At 29.7% G+C, this 19,700-nt stretch overlaps 1 protein-coding gene across 1 annotated transcript in view; it reads right to left on the bottom strand.

Annotated features, from left to right (window-relative positions):
- LOC117239622 (neurotrimin-like) overlaps positions 1 to 17,614 on the bottom strand; it is a 257,399-nt gene extending 239,785 nt beyond the window's left edge. Inside the window, exon 1 of the mRNA XM_033505341.1 lies at positions 17,415 to 17,614. Within this exon, the coding sequence (XP_033361232.1) occupies positions 17,415 to 17,538 (124 nt within the window). The 5' untranslated portion in view covers positions 17,539 to 17,614. The remainder of the gene's footprint in view (positions 1 to 17,414) is intronic.
- Positions 17,615 to 19,700: the final 2,086 nt, after the last annotated feature.

Below are 19,700 nucleotides of genomic sequence, written 5' to 3'. Positions count from 1 at the left end.
TCCTATTAAAAAGTTTTATCGTAACTGTGTTACTCGTTTTCGATGAAGGAAGGGTCGACGAGTGAGAGAAACAACGTTTTCCGGCTGGTGACGACGGAAGTTTCGTCGCTAACCGCACGAAATTCTGTTTCGCGTCGCGATTCATAAATCCCCTCTCTCTTGTAACATTTATTATGTTGCATGTCCATATCCTCTGTATTGTTTCATTGCACACACATACACACAAACGTTTTTATTACTAGTTGTTTTTTTTGATTTCATGGTATAGTGACCCACACAATATTTCAAACTTTTGATTCAAATATTATGTTAAGATATATATATTGGATCCTAATCTATTTGCAGAAAATTAAATACATATAGGAAGAAATTATTTGAAATATGTATAACATCCAAAATCCACTGAAATCTATTGCATTTTGTGATTTATTAAAACGTTCTTCTCTCTAGTGGCACTAGCAATAAGTAGTCACGTCGTATAGAACCTGTCATGAGAAATAAAAGTTTCAAGGGAATCATAGGTCGCGCAACTCAATCATTCTCTTGAAAAATGACGTTAAAATTCCATTGGCTCTTGCATTGACATTATTTGCAAAATGATTATATTGCACAGTCAAATAAAAAGTAAATAATAATACTAATGAGGAAACAGAAAATTATTCCTTAACACATGAGATATCCCATTCAAAATTGAACAAAGCCTTTAACTTTGTTATTTCACATTATTACTGAATTAACTAATGTATTATAAAAAAATCTGTCAAACAAGAATTGAGTGAATCGATTACGATTTCATGTTATTAGTTTTTCTTGCAGGGGCACATATAAGACATATGAAGGTGAATTATGATTTTTTAAAAAATAGAATCACATTTATTTGTGTACTAGTGGATGCATTTTTTGCATTTCGTTATTCCGTATGGAGAAGTATTTAGTTGCTCATGCCAAAAGACCGTCTCAAGAAATATTTATTACGTTTGTTATTTTATTTCAAGAGTATTTATTAAAATGTGTTCTGAACTGTTTTTTGACATGAGCAAGTCAATAAAAATAAATAAATATAAATAAAAGAACAAAAAATAAGAAAGCCTTAATGGCAAGGAACACGAAATATGTGTTAGTATGATATTGCAGACAAGAATACTACTTGATTAGAATAATAAAATTAATAGATGTGATATATATTTCGGAACTAGTAACTATTATTAATACTTCAAAGATACTAGTATTAATTACATAAGTATTGATGTTAAACTCCCTTTATTCCTCCGCTGTACCTTAATACATACTACCCTAATATCCATTTTGTCGTAAATAATTGATGTACGTAAAAGAATACACATTTTTACCTAAAAAAAAATGCATCTGTATTTTTTAGATGCATCGTTTCATTTGTAATGTAAAAAGCAGTTCATCTACCTTTTATCGTCATCTGTCTATCATAATATACAAATCAATACATTCTTTTCACCCAAAAACTTCATAATAGTCTTAATTTTCACATGTAGGTTTGAAAAATTCTCGTTTGAACCCTGCGTATCGTTTCATGGTTTACCATGGTTTACCATGATTTGACCATATCCCGCTAATTAAATCGGTTTTATCGGACGGGCTCATTACTAATGAATTGCATGCATACTAGGTGTGATGCAGTATGCAATTCAACTCGGGTGGAGTAAAGTTGACCTGTCACACAACCTAGATACATCGACCACGTCTTGTTGTACCTGTTGCAAAGTTTGCAACAACACCGTGCAACATATAAAACTATCGTTGCTTTAGTGAAACAGGCCTGCTTGCTTAATGGATGTTTCGAATTAATTTTTAATTGACGATTCTGACGTTCGCAGTTTATCGGTGTAATACCTAAGGGAGGCGGATATCTGAAAATAACTTTCACAACAGAAGCATAACCGTAGCATGCTTCCTCTGGTTACTCCTAGTTCGCATTACCAAATTTGGGGAGATTTTCTCATATAGTAACTATTACTTAAGAGAGTATCAAGGAAGGATATTTCATAAAATATCATATTGTTTTTAACGTGTAAAGTTTAAATAATTAGATATTAAATATTTGAAACGTATTCAAACAATCATTTGACTTTCATTACAATACAATATAAGAGAAAGATAAACGGACTAATAGGAAATCAATTTTTCTTTTTAAGTAAAATCTCAATCTGTTCTAGTTGCCCTTATGATTGTTAAAATGTATGATATGTGCACGAACAGTTTCTATTTTTTAAACCGGAAAGAAACACATTATTAGGTGTATAATTCGACGAGGTGATGTACAAACTTCAGTAACTATGTATATGCAATGGCTTATGAAAATACTGGGATTTACTTCAGCCCATTTTTACAAATACGATTGCCAAATACATATTGTTTACATTTGAAAACAATCTCAAAATGTAGAAATTACACGATACTTACTGCAAATATGTATTAAGTAAAAAATGAGTATATAACTTGAATACCCATCTTACATATACATATAATAAATGTGTTTAATTTTTTATACACTTTCGTAATCTCTGCGAAATATGTGTTATAAATTCTTAAATGTTTAATTTGGTCTCAAGATGCTCTACTCACAATACTCATGAACAATGTAAATGAATTTAAATCATTGTTTTGAAAACGATTATTAAAGCATATAAAGTTGATTCAGCCACTCCAAGAGATAGTAATGCATATAATTTTGAAGAAGAAAAATGTTGTACTGCGAAAGACAATATGCAGTTTGAACATGTATTAAAGTAAAGAGTTGTCTTTTTAATTTTATTCTTTAGTGAAAAATTATAATTATTCCCAAAGTAGGATTTGTACTTATATTTATATTGAAAAGCAGAATAATTATGAGTCGCGAAGATACGTATTAGTACTTACTACTACTAGCTATATTACTATAGTATTTCCAAAATTTGATATAAACCTTCTTTTTAAATTTATTCTAATATACTCTATATACTCTACTCTGATGTATAATAGAGAAAGTATTATAAGCTTTTATTTGAAAAATCAAAATTAATTTGAATTCAATATGAAAAAAAGCATTTTCGAGATGTTTACTATCGTTTACGTAGTTCATGCAATGGAGAAATATTTCAATTAATAAGTTTTTGTTATTACATCATAGCAAACAACTGAACAATTGTGCCGTACATTGCAATAAATACATATGTATATGTATAACACAATCTTATATTATTCTGACTATTCTACTATGGAATGAGCATAATTTTGTATCCGATATTACAGTTCAGTGTATAAAGCAAGTATTTGTCCCAGCTGGTCAAAATCTAATTAAACTGTCTACATTTCGATGAGCTGTACTTGCATATTTAACTTGTAGTTAAACGATCATTCAACCAGTTCATTTTCGATCAGCAACATGTATATTATTACAAATATTACGTATTACAAATAAAAATACTTTATTTGTTATTACGAAAATATTTCATAAGCTATTGTTACTTATGTAAAAGAGATACTTACTTATGTATAATTCAGAGTATAAAATCTACCATTTAAAAGTCTTTTAAAGCCTAGAGAATTCTGGAAAATTCGTCAAAGAGTCTACATAAAAAAATTCCTTTCAAGTCTAGTAAAAAATCCTATTTTAAAGTGTAGCAATAGTTCTGTTAAGTAGTTCTGAAAAACAAAATACTTTTCTCTGGTCGTCTTGCCTTTCAAGCATGTTCTTGTTAATATTTTTAACGCAGTAAAGGAATGTACTGTGGTGTTCCCCAGATTCTGTAGTGTTTTTTACTAATCCTTAAGGATTCATGAACTTTCCGGAGGCGTTACCTAGTGCTTCGACATAAAATTACTTATAGTGTCCCCAATACAATAGTCTTTTCGTCGAAAGTATAGATATAATATACTAAATAAGTAGAGCAAGGTATTTTGTGTATATGCATACGTTTGATATTGATATACTGATATCATAAATCATTTTAGATCATTTTATTACTATTGCTTATTATGCAGTCTGGTTTGTACAGGCTGTAAAAAGATTATTTGTTGTGGCTTTGGCAGGTGACTCTACAGCTCTGAATCAGTGGAGATCTGCAAAAAAAAGTAGCTGCAATATTGACTTTTACCTTGAACTTCAAGGACGAATCTTTTTTATTACATCTTATAGTAGTTATTCGTCACAAGGGTAAAAAATCTCAAAGGAAACATGGAACCGCAACTCAGCCGTTTTAGAGGTGTACAATCACCTGTCAAAATCATGACAAATTATCTTTTTACACTCTTTACATTATACATGTAGAGCCAATATATAGCTACCTACACGCTTAACTCTTTCGACAGTAATGGTATAATAAATTCCAAGATAACTTCTAGAACGATTGTTAAGATGTTAAAATTTTTCTGGTACCATTTAGATTCGTTGAAACATTTTAGGAACCCATTGTAAATGGTACTACATATGTCACCATAAAAATTATATTTAATCTATTCTTTTCATTTGAGTGTGCTATAGTCCGTATTATTATGTTACCATATTCATTACTAAGAGGAAAATCCATCTCGAAAGAGTTAAGGAAATGTTGCATGTTACGTGTAACAGTACATATCGATATGTACACTATCGTAAAAATGTTAACTCTTAAAATGATCTCTTGGCATGATCTTAATAACTGGTAACGTAACTATATTTTTTAATGTAACAATTGCACTTACTGCAGTGTGCATTCGAATGTATTCATACCATCGACGATAAAACATCGATGTAAATGAATAAATATAGAGTATCGGCAAATAAACTATTTTTCATTTTATTGTGAATAAATCGGTAATCTCAGAAAGAAATATTATATTTAGAATGATGGTGTATTTAAAGATTAATCATCTAAAGAAATTAACAAAAGTTATGGATTAATTAATTTTTTCTATAGCACTATTTCAAACATAGAATAAACATCGTTTATTTAACTGTTTCGAAACAAACTGTCGAACGACTGCTGTCAGAATAATCTCGTGGATGTATCCCTTACGCAGATTCCCTTCGTATACTGTAGCACTTCGCGTGGAATATTTGTTACTATGTATCTGTTTTATATAATATTGAACAATTCAGTGCTTCTGCATGTACGCGCAAGTTGAGTTAAACTCCATAACCACTGAACAACCAATGTTTTAGTTACAGGATGTATTATACGCAAACAGAATCTATACAGATATATTCTGAACGGGTAGAATATAGGGTACGTACATATTCAAGCATATGTGCACATGCATATATAAATATAAAAGAATTAATCACAAAATAGTTACATGATAAAAATAAAAATATAACCAATAGGTAAAAAACTATAGGAAACAATCAAATCAATAAGAATTATTATACATATTTTCGTATAAATGCATCTTTTCTTTCTTATAAAATAATAAACATTATTGCTTACCTATGCCATTTATATGAATTATGACTTAACGGATGACAATTAGATATTCGGCGTAGGTCGATGATATTATGAAAGACATTAACTGAAAGGTTGACGTGTCATATATACATAGTAGATACAATTATATTCCTGTCTCTTTGCCTGTAAATTTCCTTTAACGCAATAGCAATTCGACATTAGAGCGCGAGAACACATAGTATTTGCATTTGACAGCAAACTGAAGTACGACTATGAGATGTGTTCGTGATTCATCTAGGCTTGACTAAGAGGATTATCATGAAAATGTTTCAATTGCTGCTTTGACCAACATTCCGAGGTTGCCAAAATCACCTTCATATATATGAGGAATTAGAATCACAATTCCTTCAAGATCCCTAATTGAAATTGTTACTTTTCAAATTTCAGTTAAAAGATTTCCAACATCAAGCTCATATTATATTAGAAAATGATCAATTGTAAGACAATTTTCAATTTAACGAATTTTTCCATATCAATCGTTTAATAATTATTGTAACATTTTTAGTTTTCTTTGTTATATTTAAAATTTTTTTCCTTCATTATAATATAGGTACTTTCTAGTTAATATGCAATCTTTTATTTTATTTTATTTCTAAAGCCTAAGTGGACAATAGTTACTTTTGTTCTCTAAATTATTTCATTTAGTTAGCGTAAACTGTTTTTGCTGCGCGTCGACGCACGCTTGTTCAAGAGTTACTACTTATAGTATATTCATCAATACTACCACACATAATACATATGTACATATTTACTTACACCTGGTAGACTCGCATAAACGACCATACGTACACGTTATGCGTCGCAGGTACATCACAGTAAAAATAATATCACGTATCTGTGATTCTAGGATGAACATTAATTTGATCGAAAGTAATTCAAGACTTATGTTATTATTGGAATAACCAGTGTTGGAAAACTTGAAATCAAATACTTTCAAATAAATAATTTAAATACTGTAATTAAGATTAGTATTATAAAAAATCACGTTTAAATTATATCAATTTTAAAAATGACTGGACTTCTTTTTTAATTTTTATTAGTACATCTAAAAATAATATTATTGAATACCGTGGATGATGACAAGTATGGTTGATTGATGCTTCATCGTTGTTTAATTTGAATGTAACAAATTTGCGTTAAAGTAAATTGACATTATTCGCTATTTATATGAATTCCCTTCTCAGAAGTGTAACTCGTTTAGAGTTTAATTGCAACAGATTTGAAGTTGAATTAGTTATAACATATGCCTCTTACCGAGTTAGTTATATTAATAATATTTATATGGTAAGATAAAATTATGCAACACACTTAAGTTTCAATATTTTAATATTCAATCTTGAATTTTGCTGAAAATAATCAAACTTTTATTCTACGAGATACCATTAGTCTTTAATATAATAACTGAAACAGTAAAAAAAGAAATGTTGTGCCCCTCACGTATATAAAAAGAGAAAATATCAAGAATGACAAAATGATTTGAATAATCCTATATAGCTAGTGATGTATACTGAAAACGTTGATTTCAAGTATTAGTAATTTCTACAGTTTTATATTTAATCATGTAGTGGATTACGCGTTAAATTTTATTATATAAAAGAAGCCCAAATATAGTGTAGAATGGACCTTAACTGATATAAAATTTAAACTGCTAAGAGTCATAGCTGCAGGCAATGCAAGAAGATCTCACGGAAATCAGGGAACTGGAAATATCCAGGAAGGGGACGAATCTGATGCGTTACCAGGAAACTTCTAGGAATAGAATCACGTGCGGACGAACCTGATGCCTTATCAGGGAGCCGCAGGAGGATGAAACTTTGTGAACCAACTCGATGCGAAATTGGGGTATCACCAGGATGAAAATTTGCAGACGAATTCGACGTATAGTTGACGAGCTGTTAGGAAGTTGGAAAATACGTAGATGAATCCAACGCAAGTTGAGGAACTGCTTTGAGATTGTGAAACATACGGGCAATCCTGGCGCAAAAATCAGGAAATCGTTGGAAGCGGACAAACCTGTTTAAATAGCAAGTTGCCTTAGGAGATTTAGATTTTTATAAACGGGCTCGATGTAAAATCGGAAGATGACATGGAATGTTTATTTCTTCCAACGAATAAGTCATAACGTCTGAGAACGTTCATTTGTGATTAGAAGGAAGCCTATCTTATCGATATGAATATTACATATTTCGTATACTACAGTATAAAGTGATATTTCAGGACAACACACATATATTAGGTTGTCTCAAAAGTTTCTTTCATTTTATAGAAATAATAAATGCACAACATTTTTTGTTTTATATTATTTTACTGAATTATGTATGAACTATCTTGTTCTATTGGAACATTGTGCACCTATTATTTTCTTATAAAATGAGAGAAATTTTCGGGAGAACCTAATATATTTAATTAGCTGTAACTGCCGTTAAAATATTCATTGCTTGATGAAAGCTGGGTTCATGCAAAAGGACTTAGAAAAGTGATCTACAAAATTTTATGAGTTAATAAGAGTGTCATTGTAGGTAGAAAATAATATCTAATAATAAGCAATAATAACATATTCCTTTGTGCATTATAGTAAGAATTGTAATAATGGTAATAAAAAATGTACTGCAAATTTAAGTCCAAAATGTACAAATCAAATTATTTAAAAAAGGATCGTTAATGATTGTTATGAATTAACAATGCAGGATACTAAAATAATATTACTGAAAACTATATATGAATTTGCTGACAGACAAAATTGATCGATATATAGCAAATTTAATTATTGAGGAAATACGTGAATATGAAATCTCAGTACATTATTTGCTTCCGAGCAACGAAATAAATAAAAAGATTATGCAAGTATTGCTTATTTTGTGAATATGAATATACGTACATAGTGCTGAATAAAGAGTATTACATATCATTAATGAAAGATGCAGCTGAGTATCGCGCACGCATGAAAGTATAGTGCTAAGGAGTAGAATATATTTTGTCTGAATTCATTTAACTTACACAATACACTTATTAAAGAAGATTGCAAAGGAAGTTTGTCTCCTTCTTCAGTTAGTGAATAATTTGATATCTTCTATTAAAAAAATATTTGTGAAAGCGCCATTTTACGTTGGTACATTCCATTTCCATCTAACCCGATTCTAACTAAGACGTGGCTTGAAGCTACGATATTTTATGCCATGAACTCAGAAGATATAAAGGAAGTAATTGAATCCTTAAATGCGAATGATTCAGCCGCAATTAAATTAACATGGGACGTGCTTCAAAAGGAACAGCCGGTCTAGAATTTAGTATTCATAAAGATCTGTTTTGAAACTTTATCACTTAATATGACAAAATTAGAGGCAAATGGGAAGTTAATAATCATTTCAACACAATTATTAATTGACATCGAAAAGGTCTACACAATGTATCGAGAAATGATTGAACATTGCTATTGGAATAAATTTAAATATGGCTCAAGTATATAAAGCAACGTCGAATATATATTTTCCGCTTGCAAATTAACCTTAACCGATAAACGTTATAATAAACTACTGCTAGCGTAAAGAACATGTTTATAGTTTATCGCGATTTGAATTATAATCATAATGATGTTTGTTTCTTTTATTTTCAATGGACTGCCCAAATACTTGACATCACGAATCTCTCCAACTATAGTTAAAACGGCAGATTTTAAAGTATATAAGAACGTCACTCAATCATACAATGTAGCCACAAAACTTTAGTACATTAAATACTTTTTTCTAAAATTGTACATCTTAGCAAGCCTAAATGATTTTATGCGGATTCTGTTGGGGCTAAGGAATGTAACCAGATTTACACGGTGCAGCTTTAATATAATGTCTCGACAGTTACACATTTATCACACTTTAATGGAATAAACATCTTGATTGATCGATACAAAAGATAAGCGTACGGTAGACAGACATGATCAGACGATACTAAGCCCGATATGTTGCGAAGATCGCAACAGCTTAAATCCACGTGACAATCGGTCATTATCTAGGACAGTAACACTGTTGGTATTACTTGAGGCAATTATAAACAGAACGGGAGAATTGATATCCCAACAGACTCTGGCACTCTAAATAAGATTTAGATGGACAAGATCACATGCGTTCTTAGAATACCCTCATAATTTTTTTGGAGTAGATGAAGGAAAGTTTGAGATAGAGAAAAGAAGCATTTAAAGGAGTAGAATATACATATCTTATGCAAGATATGCACCCGAAATAGGTGTTACATAATGATCAAATTCAATAGCCACGTAACATTAATTTTTTGTGCATTAATGTAATTTAATAAATGCTGTCATAAATATCAACCATGCGTGATGTTTTTTTATTAAAACCAATTTCAAATTAAAAATTGTTAATTAAAATGATAACTCCCAAAAAGGGAAGATCCATTTTTTAAACAAATCGAGCAAGCGACCAAAATTTGTTTAAATTTTAAATGAATTTTAGGATGCGTGCAAATTTGATAAACATGGCGTACATATACGTTTGTACGAATTAAATTCCAATTGATAATACTCCGCACCAACTTGAATTTGTGAAATTGCCGATAGCTGAATCAGACTGATGGGTTCTCATTTTGCATGCACGCTTCTACTATACAACGTGCGACGTTGGCCCACAAATGGGTTTGTAGCACGCTAGGAATAACTGCCAACTAAATAATTTCGTTGTCATCCATATAATAGTAGTATCGTGCACCTCATATAGCCATTATAAAATATTGCTTAGTAGGCACACAGTTTAGGGACCATTGAGCTTGATTTTCTTCTTTCCTGAGTTGTAATTTACCCGACACGCAAAATTATACATACAATTATGAAATTCCAAAATTTTCGCCAGGCCTGGATATTATCGGGCCTGGAAGATATAAGTTACATTAATCTCATAAAACCAATCATCCAAATGTACGAATTATCAAACTGATAGTATTACCTTAAATTATTTTAAACTAATTACATTTAATTTCTAATCACCTAAAATGGAATAAGCTTAGTTGTATAAAATAATAATAATAAGATCTAAATATGGACTGCACAGGAAAAAAGGTTAAATTTTCGGCAATTTATTACATAATTATTATTTAATTTTTACTGATGGGAATAAATAATGTTTAAGTCATACGAGAACATCCTTGTACAAGATTTAAGTAGCTAGACCTAGTAAACCTAGTAGTACTAAATTTGAAACATATCCTAAATGTGCGAAAGAAAAGATAGGAAAAGTAAATATCAGAAACCCTGTCGATTTATCTTCAGTAAAATGGAAATGCTCGGAGAGTAAATGCTAGTTGTAAATCAGTCTGTATTTTCTTCAGTCATGTGCAAAGAAAGTGTGTATGTGATGTATGCACGACTTGCATATAACTCGTTTCTGCTTATGTTGTTCGCACAACAGTAAATAGTATATTTTGAATAAAACATTGATAAACTTAACTGATGAAATATTGATAGACTAAATTAATTTTTTACCTTTAGCACAATTTATCATTATTAAAACTCATTTTATTTTTCAAAATGCACATAAATATATAATAAAATATATTTCTAATGAAAATTAAATATTAAATTTAATGTGGAGATACATAGCTTCAGTTTATCTCCAAGTAACAACAAACAAATTTTAAATATATAAATAAATATAAAATATGATAATAAATTCATAAATTCCATATGAAAACTATAAATTTAGAAAACCAATTTGTATATTACGCTAAATAAAATATCACACGACATAGTTCACGTAGTTACTTGTGAAATTATCAAACTTAGTTCGTGTCATTTAATCTTTATAAAAAGCAGTTCCAAATTACGTCCAAATGAACTACAGCTAATTCAGAGTATTAACGTTAATTTAATTTTTAGTTATTCAACTTTCACTGAAAATGACTATTCGAAGGAATTGGGAATTTTATCAGTCATATCCTGCTTTTCTATTTAAGATTAATTTATGTGAATACCTTCTTTTATAATTAATCGGTTAGTGATGATATTGCTTGTATTTTAAGATATAAGAATTGATATATAAGAGTTAATATCACCGCATTTATTTTCTCGTGTTCTTTATGAAATAAATGAAACAGATGAAACGTTTCCATTGATATAAAAAGTGTATAAAAATATGTGCATAAATATAAAACTGTCACGAATCAAAAAAAAAAAAAGAAAAAAATTTACGCAGAATAAGAAAAGTATTCATCTTTGTACAACTTTATAAATCGTTTTACTTCTTTGAATTATAGAATTTTACTTACACAAATCATAATATTTACTTAACTCATAAGATTCATCTGCAATCCTTAGCGAATTAATGAATCAAATAGGATAAATTTATGTATATATACGTTAATAATATTGATATCTATAATACTAATATCATTATCCCATTTACAATCACGTTTCACAATTTATTTAAAAATTATGACAAAAGCATAATAAAAATTATACAAAATTATACAAAATTATTTTATGCGTGGATTTGTTATAATAAATATATAATATACATATATTATTCTATTATTTCATTATAGTTCCATCTCAAATTTAGTTAAAATCATAATACTGCTGAATTGTGCGTTTTGTGAGCATATTAATCGTTATAAAATAATAAATACAGTTTGAATCGATAGATAATAATAGAAATGTCTTTGTTTTGTCCGTGCCGATTACTGCGTGAATTTCAAAGGCAGTTTGTTAATGAAATATTTGTACTATACAAAGTTATAAATACAAAACTACTACTCCATTGTTTTCAATACTATAAATTTTAGAATATTGAGACTAAACTATTTTCTAAACTAATCGTTTTCAGATATAAAAATCGCAGAGATGTTTCACACAGAATAAAATAGAGTACCGATTGGTATATATAAAATATATACTTCGACTTAAAAACTTGTCAATAACCTCGAGAAGAATGATCTTTCAGAAAAAACATCATGATCATACTATTAGCCTTTCTAAATCAGTAACTTTGTCTTTACACAATTTCTTCTATTGATAAAAGTAACTAATATTTAAGAATCCGAGATAAATAAGACACTTGTATGCATATTGTATTCACCAGGTTGTAAGTTTATAGTGAGAAGATTACTAGTCTAGAGTTTCTTTATATTTTGAGCCTTATCTGTTTTGAAACAAGGTTATACAAACATTAAAGTTTGTTAGAAATGATAATTACTTTATTATCTACATAATCTTTGTTCGTCTAATGCATTTTCAGTGCATCGTGAATACTCGATGTAAAGTGAGCATCCAATAATTTTAGGAATTAATCGTCAATGGAATTCTCACGAAGACGCTATATGTATATACATGCAAAGTGGCATCAATCTTCCGAGAAAATGTTTTGAAATGTCGAGTAAATTTTACATGAAACAGGACAATCGTAGTCGTTTTGTTAGAAATGATGAGACTACGGTAACAGGATTTTCATGTGAATTCGTCGATATATTATACATATGATTCGACTGATCATGAATGTATTTGGATATTTACCAGAAAAAATTTTGTAAATATGAGTATTATATTGTGTACGTTATACGAAATTTTTCTAAATTTTATTAATATCGTAATGACATAAATACGACTATCATGATTATATTGATCTTGTAAATCAATCTGAAAATATATACAAAATGGTCGGCTGTAAATATATATTTAGTAAACAATTAATATGCATCGTGAACAACAATATCAGACATGTAACAAGCGTTAAAGATAATACCACTTAATGTCGGAGCTTATTAGTATAATGGATAATTGCATCTTTCTACACTTTACTTATGCCTGTGAAATATATGTATATTTGTACTAAATAACTTGTTTCAAACATTCCACTATAATTATGATCATCAGATCTCGTTATAATATATATGACTGAAATTTCAAAATATTTCATATAACACGCATAATGTATTCATAATACATTTCTACAAGTGTTCGAGTACTTTCATAACCAACTATACGTTATGTACGTCGCGCTGCGGTAAACATGGAATATCTATTGAAAGTATACACAAAATATTATATCTATAAAGCTAACAAACGTTGATTACTCGTGTTGAAAAGTACCGTTGTTTATATACTATGATTCATCAGACCACATAATCCTATTTAAAATATTTGAATCTTGCTGCTACAGAGTAATGGATCAGGTAATAAATATTGAGCGTTATTTTACCTTTGGTGCACATAAATGTTCAAAAAAAGTAAATTTAAATATCTACATATGTGTAATATATTTCTATTGAATATATTATGTTTGTATGTTTTATTTTTAGAATCTAATTCCTTTCAAATTTATCATAAAATTAGATAGCTAAAAATTTATCGCGCTATTGTGTATTAGTAAAAAGTCGAATGTAACTAACAAAAAAGATAAACAATGTACATGTGTCGAACAAAATTGGTTTTAAGTATACTAATAATTTAATGATGCAATTGGCTAGTTTGAATAAAATATAACATCAATTTCTTAATTTTAATAAAAATGTACAATATCACAAATAAATATGTATACAACCAGATTTGTAAAATATTGGTAGCAGAAGTCTCTTTCATAAAAGTGCAATTTCTGGTTTAACGTCTATGAATTGCCTGTGGTTTACTGTAAGAAAGAATGGTGGATATCTTTTATTTTTCTGGCAATATTATTGTCAACCTAAAAGATGCACTGATCCTAAGCTTATTTCTATTTGCCTTTGGTACATTCAGCAATGGAATTCATAATTTGTCTTAAATATAGAACAAGTACGAGCATAACTGATGCGCCGAATACTTTTCTCTTTCATATGATACTTATAGCGTACGAATATTTTTATTACGCTGAAAAATAAAAACAAAACTGATGAGAAACTTACACGTTATTATTCCACCACTAACATAATTAATGTTATTTATTTCTGATATAGCCTTGATGGGAACATAACCATGTTTGCAATAATATTTATCAAATTTAATATATAAATTTAAGTTACCATTACACATATTAATTAATCACTAATTTGAAATTAGAAAACATTCGATAATATGCAAAATTCTAAATCCTTGCAATACCTTAAAAGTGAACAAACTAGAATGCAAACTTTTCGATAAATTTAAAATCCAGTAGATGGTCACTTGAATTATGTATTTAGATTATCAGATAAATGTAAAAGCAGAAATAAAGATAAAAACTTATTGCTGACTCGTCGTTTATGTTCCGGCAATTAAATATTGTAAATGAATAATTGTTTAATTGACTTACACGTTTCCAATCGAATCGAGTCGATATTAAATCGAGATTCAGCATAAAACTGAGGTTTCAAACAATCCAGAGAAGTACTCTAAGTGTATGAAATTCTCCGAAGCCCATTGTTAGCAGTAAACCGGTGAGCAACTTTGAACAACGATAACTGCTTTCAAACTTGTTAAATGGTTAAAACAATTCAGTTTTAACGAATGAAAAAGTAGCGTAGCCCATTGTTTCGTGCAACAGCATCAGATAATCATTATTGTATAAAAGTTAGGTGACCTAATCATCTAGCGCAGACGACCGCAAACTGTAATGTCGTCATTAACGTTGATTACAGCAGCCCGAAATATTATTATAAAGGTTCAAATTAAAAAGTGATTAGTTTCGAAGAAACTTATAAAATTAAGTTTCCATTACATTATAGCGCAATCAATATATTTGAACAAGGATATAACAAATATAACAGAATATCTTACGGCCAAGTATTTAAAAATGTTAATTTTAGCTGAGATAATTATTGAAATAATTTATATAGCATATTATTTCTTAAATTTATCACAGTTAATTTTGAAATTATTTTTTACAGTCGAAATAAAGCACACTATATTGCATAAAATATCATAATTTCATATAAGTAATATAAATAATATATATAATATAAATAACATTGAATTGATATTGTAGATACCTATTCCGAAACTAAATAATGATATCATACATTTATTTATACATTTATACATTTATACATCTTATAGGTAGTGCTAAAGGTCAAAGTAAAACGTTAGATTCTGATTTATGACTGAAGAAAAATTCTAAATTGTAGAATAATATTGACAATATGAAATACAGATATATTAATTTTTTGTCAACATTCAAATTTTTCCAAAATCAATGCATCATTTCTGGTAAAGAACTTATGAATCAAACTGAATTTGAATTCGAATTCAGAAATGATATTTTTGTTTGAATGTAAATAAAACAAATATTTATACGAACTGATAAAAGTGAAAATAAATAATGACAGAAAGAACAGAATACAATCATAGTAGAAACAAGTAACGCATCTTGCGAGTAGCCATATCCAGCAGAAACGCGGATATTAATGTAATCGAGCTAATGCTATATACAACAATTTCTAAACGCCGTGTATGTACGTGATTCTACACGAAGTCTGTGAAAATGGACGTGATTGTATTCACCGATAACAGTGTGAAACTGTGTTTCTACTTGCTACAGCATACGTATGGTATCACAAGTTAGATACACGAAATAACTTTGGACAGTAATGATGGCAGCCACAGGATTGAAACTGAATACAGATATCTTGCAAGCATCATTAATGAGAATTTAATGCTGCGTCCTGGTGAATCTAATCCCGATCAATTGTTCACGTTACATAGAAATTTAAGCACATAAAACACGTTTTAAAATCACATACGACAACGTATTTATAATGACAATTGTTAACGAATATTTATTCGAAACAGATTAATTATAACCGCCATTACTATTTACACGTTAACTTCTGTAAACTTAAATAACCGCAGATTATTGAAATGCAACAACGTTTATGAAGATTTAATTATAGGCACATAGACCTTAACATTTCCTACTTTGTTTGGTAGTCGTTTAATTTATCGAATGGTAATGGTAGTAATTGAAATCGAATTTAAGATTTATATCTTCGTTTACTTTGGAAGTTACTTAATATATGATTGTGCGCAATTTGAAATACCATATCATGTTTAGCCAGGCACGTAGTTCTTCCACTGACGACATATTAATTTTCTCATACCATAGAAATTCACTATAGGCCAATGAAAAATTTGTAATTTTATGAAAGTTACATATAAATGTAAAAGATATATTTCTATATCACATTTCAAGTGCTATATTAGTGACCCTTGGAAAGAATAAGGTGAAAATGGCCATCCATTTAATTAATCAAGTTCACATATAAATAATGAATTTGAAAAAAAGAGCCTTTCAAATATTTTACAATTTTATTATATCACAATTGTGAAATTCTTATTACAAAGTAAACAAGCAATTTTCAATGACACGGCCGTAGATACGCAAAGTATACCGAACACATGATGTGGTCTGTAAATCGACTAGATGTGCTGTTTCTTACTCTTCAAGCATCTGACTAACTTTTATTATGTTTGTCATTTATAATTACAAGTTTGATAAAACAGCACGCTTATTGGAAATACTTTGCAACACTTGCTTTAGGGATTGAAGTCAACTGCAATCTGCCCGTAATATATCAAGAAACGATATAAAACGAATAGTACAGTGGACGAATTATGAATTGTAGAGATACGAAGCGTACAAATCACCCTTTTAATAGATGTCACTAAATTTCACAGAGAAACATGTACATTCGTTTTAACATTGTTTCGACACATTCACTGCGCAATGTAATTCCGTTTCAAGAAACACCGTCACATTGACACGTAAAATGCCAAATCTGAACTTTCGTCGTAAAATTCCAGGACAGAAGTCCCCCTGAAACGTCATCGGTGGTGGCGACAGGCAACGGAACCCGTTAGATTTTCGCACACAGCTAATACACGTGTACGAGTTGCGAGACGTCAACAGAACGAACAGAAGCGTGTACACAAACTTTGCTTAAATGCTGTTTCGATGTTTGCCGCCACCAAGAGCCGAGCGTCGAACGTGCTCCACGAGTTTAGCCATAGATTAGTAAGTACGCACTCACCGGAACCGGTGGAGTTATCCGTCCAAACACTTGCTGCGAATGTCGAAACCAGGAAAACCGTGGTGAAGAACCGCGAACGGTTCCCAATGGTCTCTAAAACACGCTTCACACGTTCACTGAACATCACGGTACCAAATGGAGGAGAGGGTACGCGGCCGGCATCCCGACTGAGGGATCGCGCTTTGCGAACCCCAAGAGCGTGTTTCTCTTTCCCCTCTCCCTTCTACTTGCTTTCGCACCCTCTATTCTCCCTACCACAATTCCTTTCCCGCCACGCGCAGACGCTTCAACGTTCTAGGCTTCCTAACTCTTGTGCTTACCCATTTTCCCACTCTATCTCCCTCTTAATCCCACTCACTTATCTCTTATCAATAGGTGACGATTAATTATCGCTATAACTCCCTGAGTTGGTGCCAACGTTCTGCTTACTTGTGAAAAGATAGAATCACCTGTAGAATGTTCTTTGGACTGCCTTGTCCCTGTATTTAGCACTATTGGACTTTAGTTTTCGAAATATGTATCAAACAATGACAAATATCAGAAGATTAGTATCTAATATAACACATCTATCAACAATAACAAAACTATGTTAGAGGATCCTGGAAAAATCGAGTTTGAAAACTTGTCAAGTACGTAATCTAAATTTAATCAATTTCCAACTGAACAAGAATAGACAATCGACTGGAGGTGATTCCACATGCGAAAATAAATCGAAAATATTGAAAAAAATATTTTCATTTAAGATTCCATTTTGAAGGAAATAGGCTTTGAACATGTCTAGCCAAGGAATAGCCCAATATACATGCATTCGATACATTTTCAAATACAATTTTTTCGGAAACGAAACTTTCCGTGAAAAAATTATATTTTAAACGACGTTTCTAGGCAAACGTTTCATATTTACGCGTCAATACTACTGTATGGAATCATTCATACCACATTTATAATATATGTATTTAGATGAGATCTAACAAATTATAGCTCTACGAATATTTATTACTTATTCTATGCCCGTTTCTGCTATTTCATAAACTAGAGTACATTTTTACATTAGACACATATTTGCAATTTATAATAAAACATATTTACATATTTACAACACGAATATTTATCTTCTGTTCGTTTAATGTTTTTTTCAGAAACTGCAGAAGAGAGATACGTGTATATAGCATATTTATTTCAAAAATATTGGCTAATAAATGTAATAGTACAATGTTTTAACTGTAATCAATCATTCTATGAATACTCTCTGCACCTATTTCATATAGGAAAAATATATAGCCTAGAATATATTACACTTAATTATACAGCAGACATTGATAATATGCTGGCTTCGTATCTTTAATACTTGTTGGAACTTCTTGGTAGATAATATCTTTTAATATCTATACATGTATCACAGAAAATAAAATATAGAAGAAGATAAAAAATGCGAGTGGAGTAATGTTACAAAGTGATCTTGCAGTCAACTCTATTGTTTGATCGAAAGCGTGGATTTGAGTAAAATCGATTTAATTGGCGTCCTGATATTAATGACATAATAGATAGAAAGTACATCATACTATTGTTGCGTTATTTGTCGTATATTGACAAAAAACTACTCTTTTCAAGTTAAGTTAATGCTTCAATGAAATCAATATTTTGTAAATATTCAGGTTTAAGTCGCAAATTCATAAACTCGTCATTAAATTTCTTTTAGTATCGGTTACAAAACTATATAGAAACAACGCTCGGTTACAAAAAAAGATCAAAATGACCTCGAAATATTAAAAAAAAGACTTACAAAAAAGTCAATTTAAAATTAATTTCAAATCAATGTAGAAAAGTCAAATATATATAATTTCTTGGAATTCTTCCTTTTTTGTTGTTGTAACAATACTCAAACTATTATTGCAAATAATTAATTAACATCTATATTAATTTAATAGTTTAAAAATTGGAATTTACGTCAATTGTAAATGTACTCTCATTTACGATTCTTCAAAAAATATTAAATAATATTAAACAATAGATTAAAAAGTGTAATTGTGTAATGTGCAGCATAACTTCACATTACATGTTGGAGTCAAAATATATAAAAATATAATTGGTTTTTTAATTTTATCAAAAGTTAATTAATTTATTTCGTCTGTAATTTAGCTATTTTATTTATTTTGTGATTAGCTATTTCTCTCTCTCTTTCTCCCTCACCCTCACTATCTATCTATCTTTCTATTAATCTCATTCAAAGTATCTCTCAACACCTTCAATTCGAAGCAGTAGGTAAATAAGTTGTGAGAGCATTTC

The sequence above is a fragment of the Bombus vosnesenskii genome, unplaced genomic scaffold (genome assembly GCF_011952255.1).
Source record: "Bombus vosnesenskii isolate JDL3184/JDL3185 unplaced genomic scaffold, Bvos_JDL3184-5_v1.1 scf7180000014105, whole genome shotgun sequence".
NCBI classification, from domain to species: domain Eukaryota; kingdom Metazoa; phylum Arthropoda; class Insecta; order Hymenoptera; family Apidae; genus Bombus; species Bombus vosnesenskii.
The sequence above is the reverse complement of the archived record's forward strand: the minus strand, read 5'-3'. Positions and strand labels throughout refer to the sequence as shown.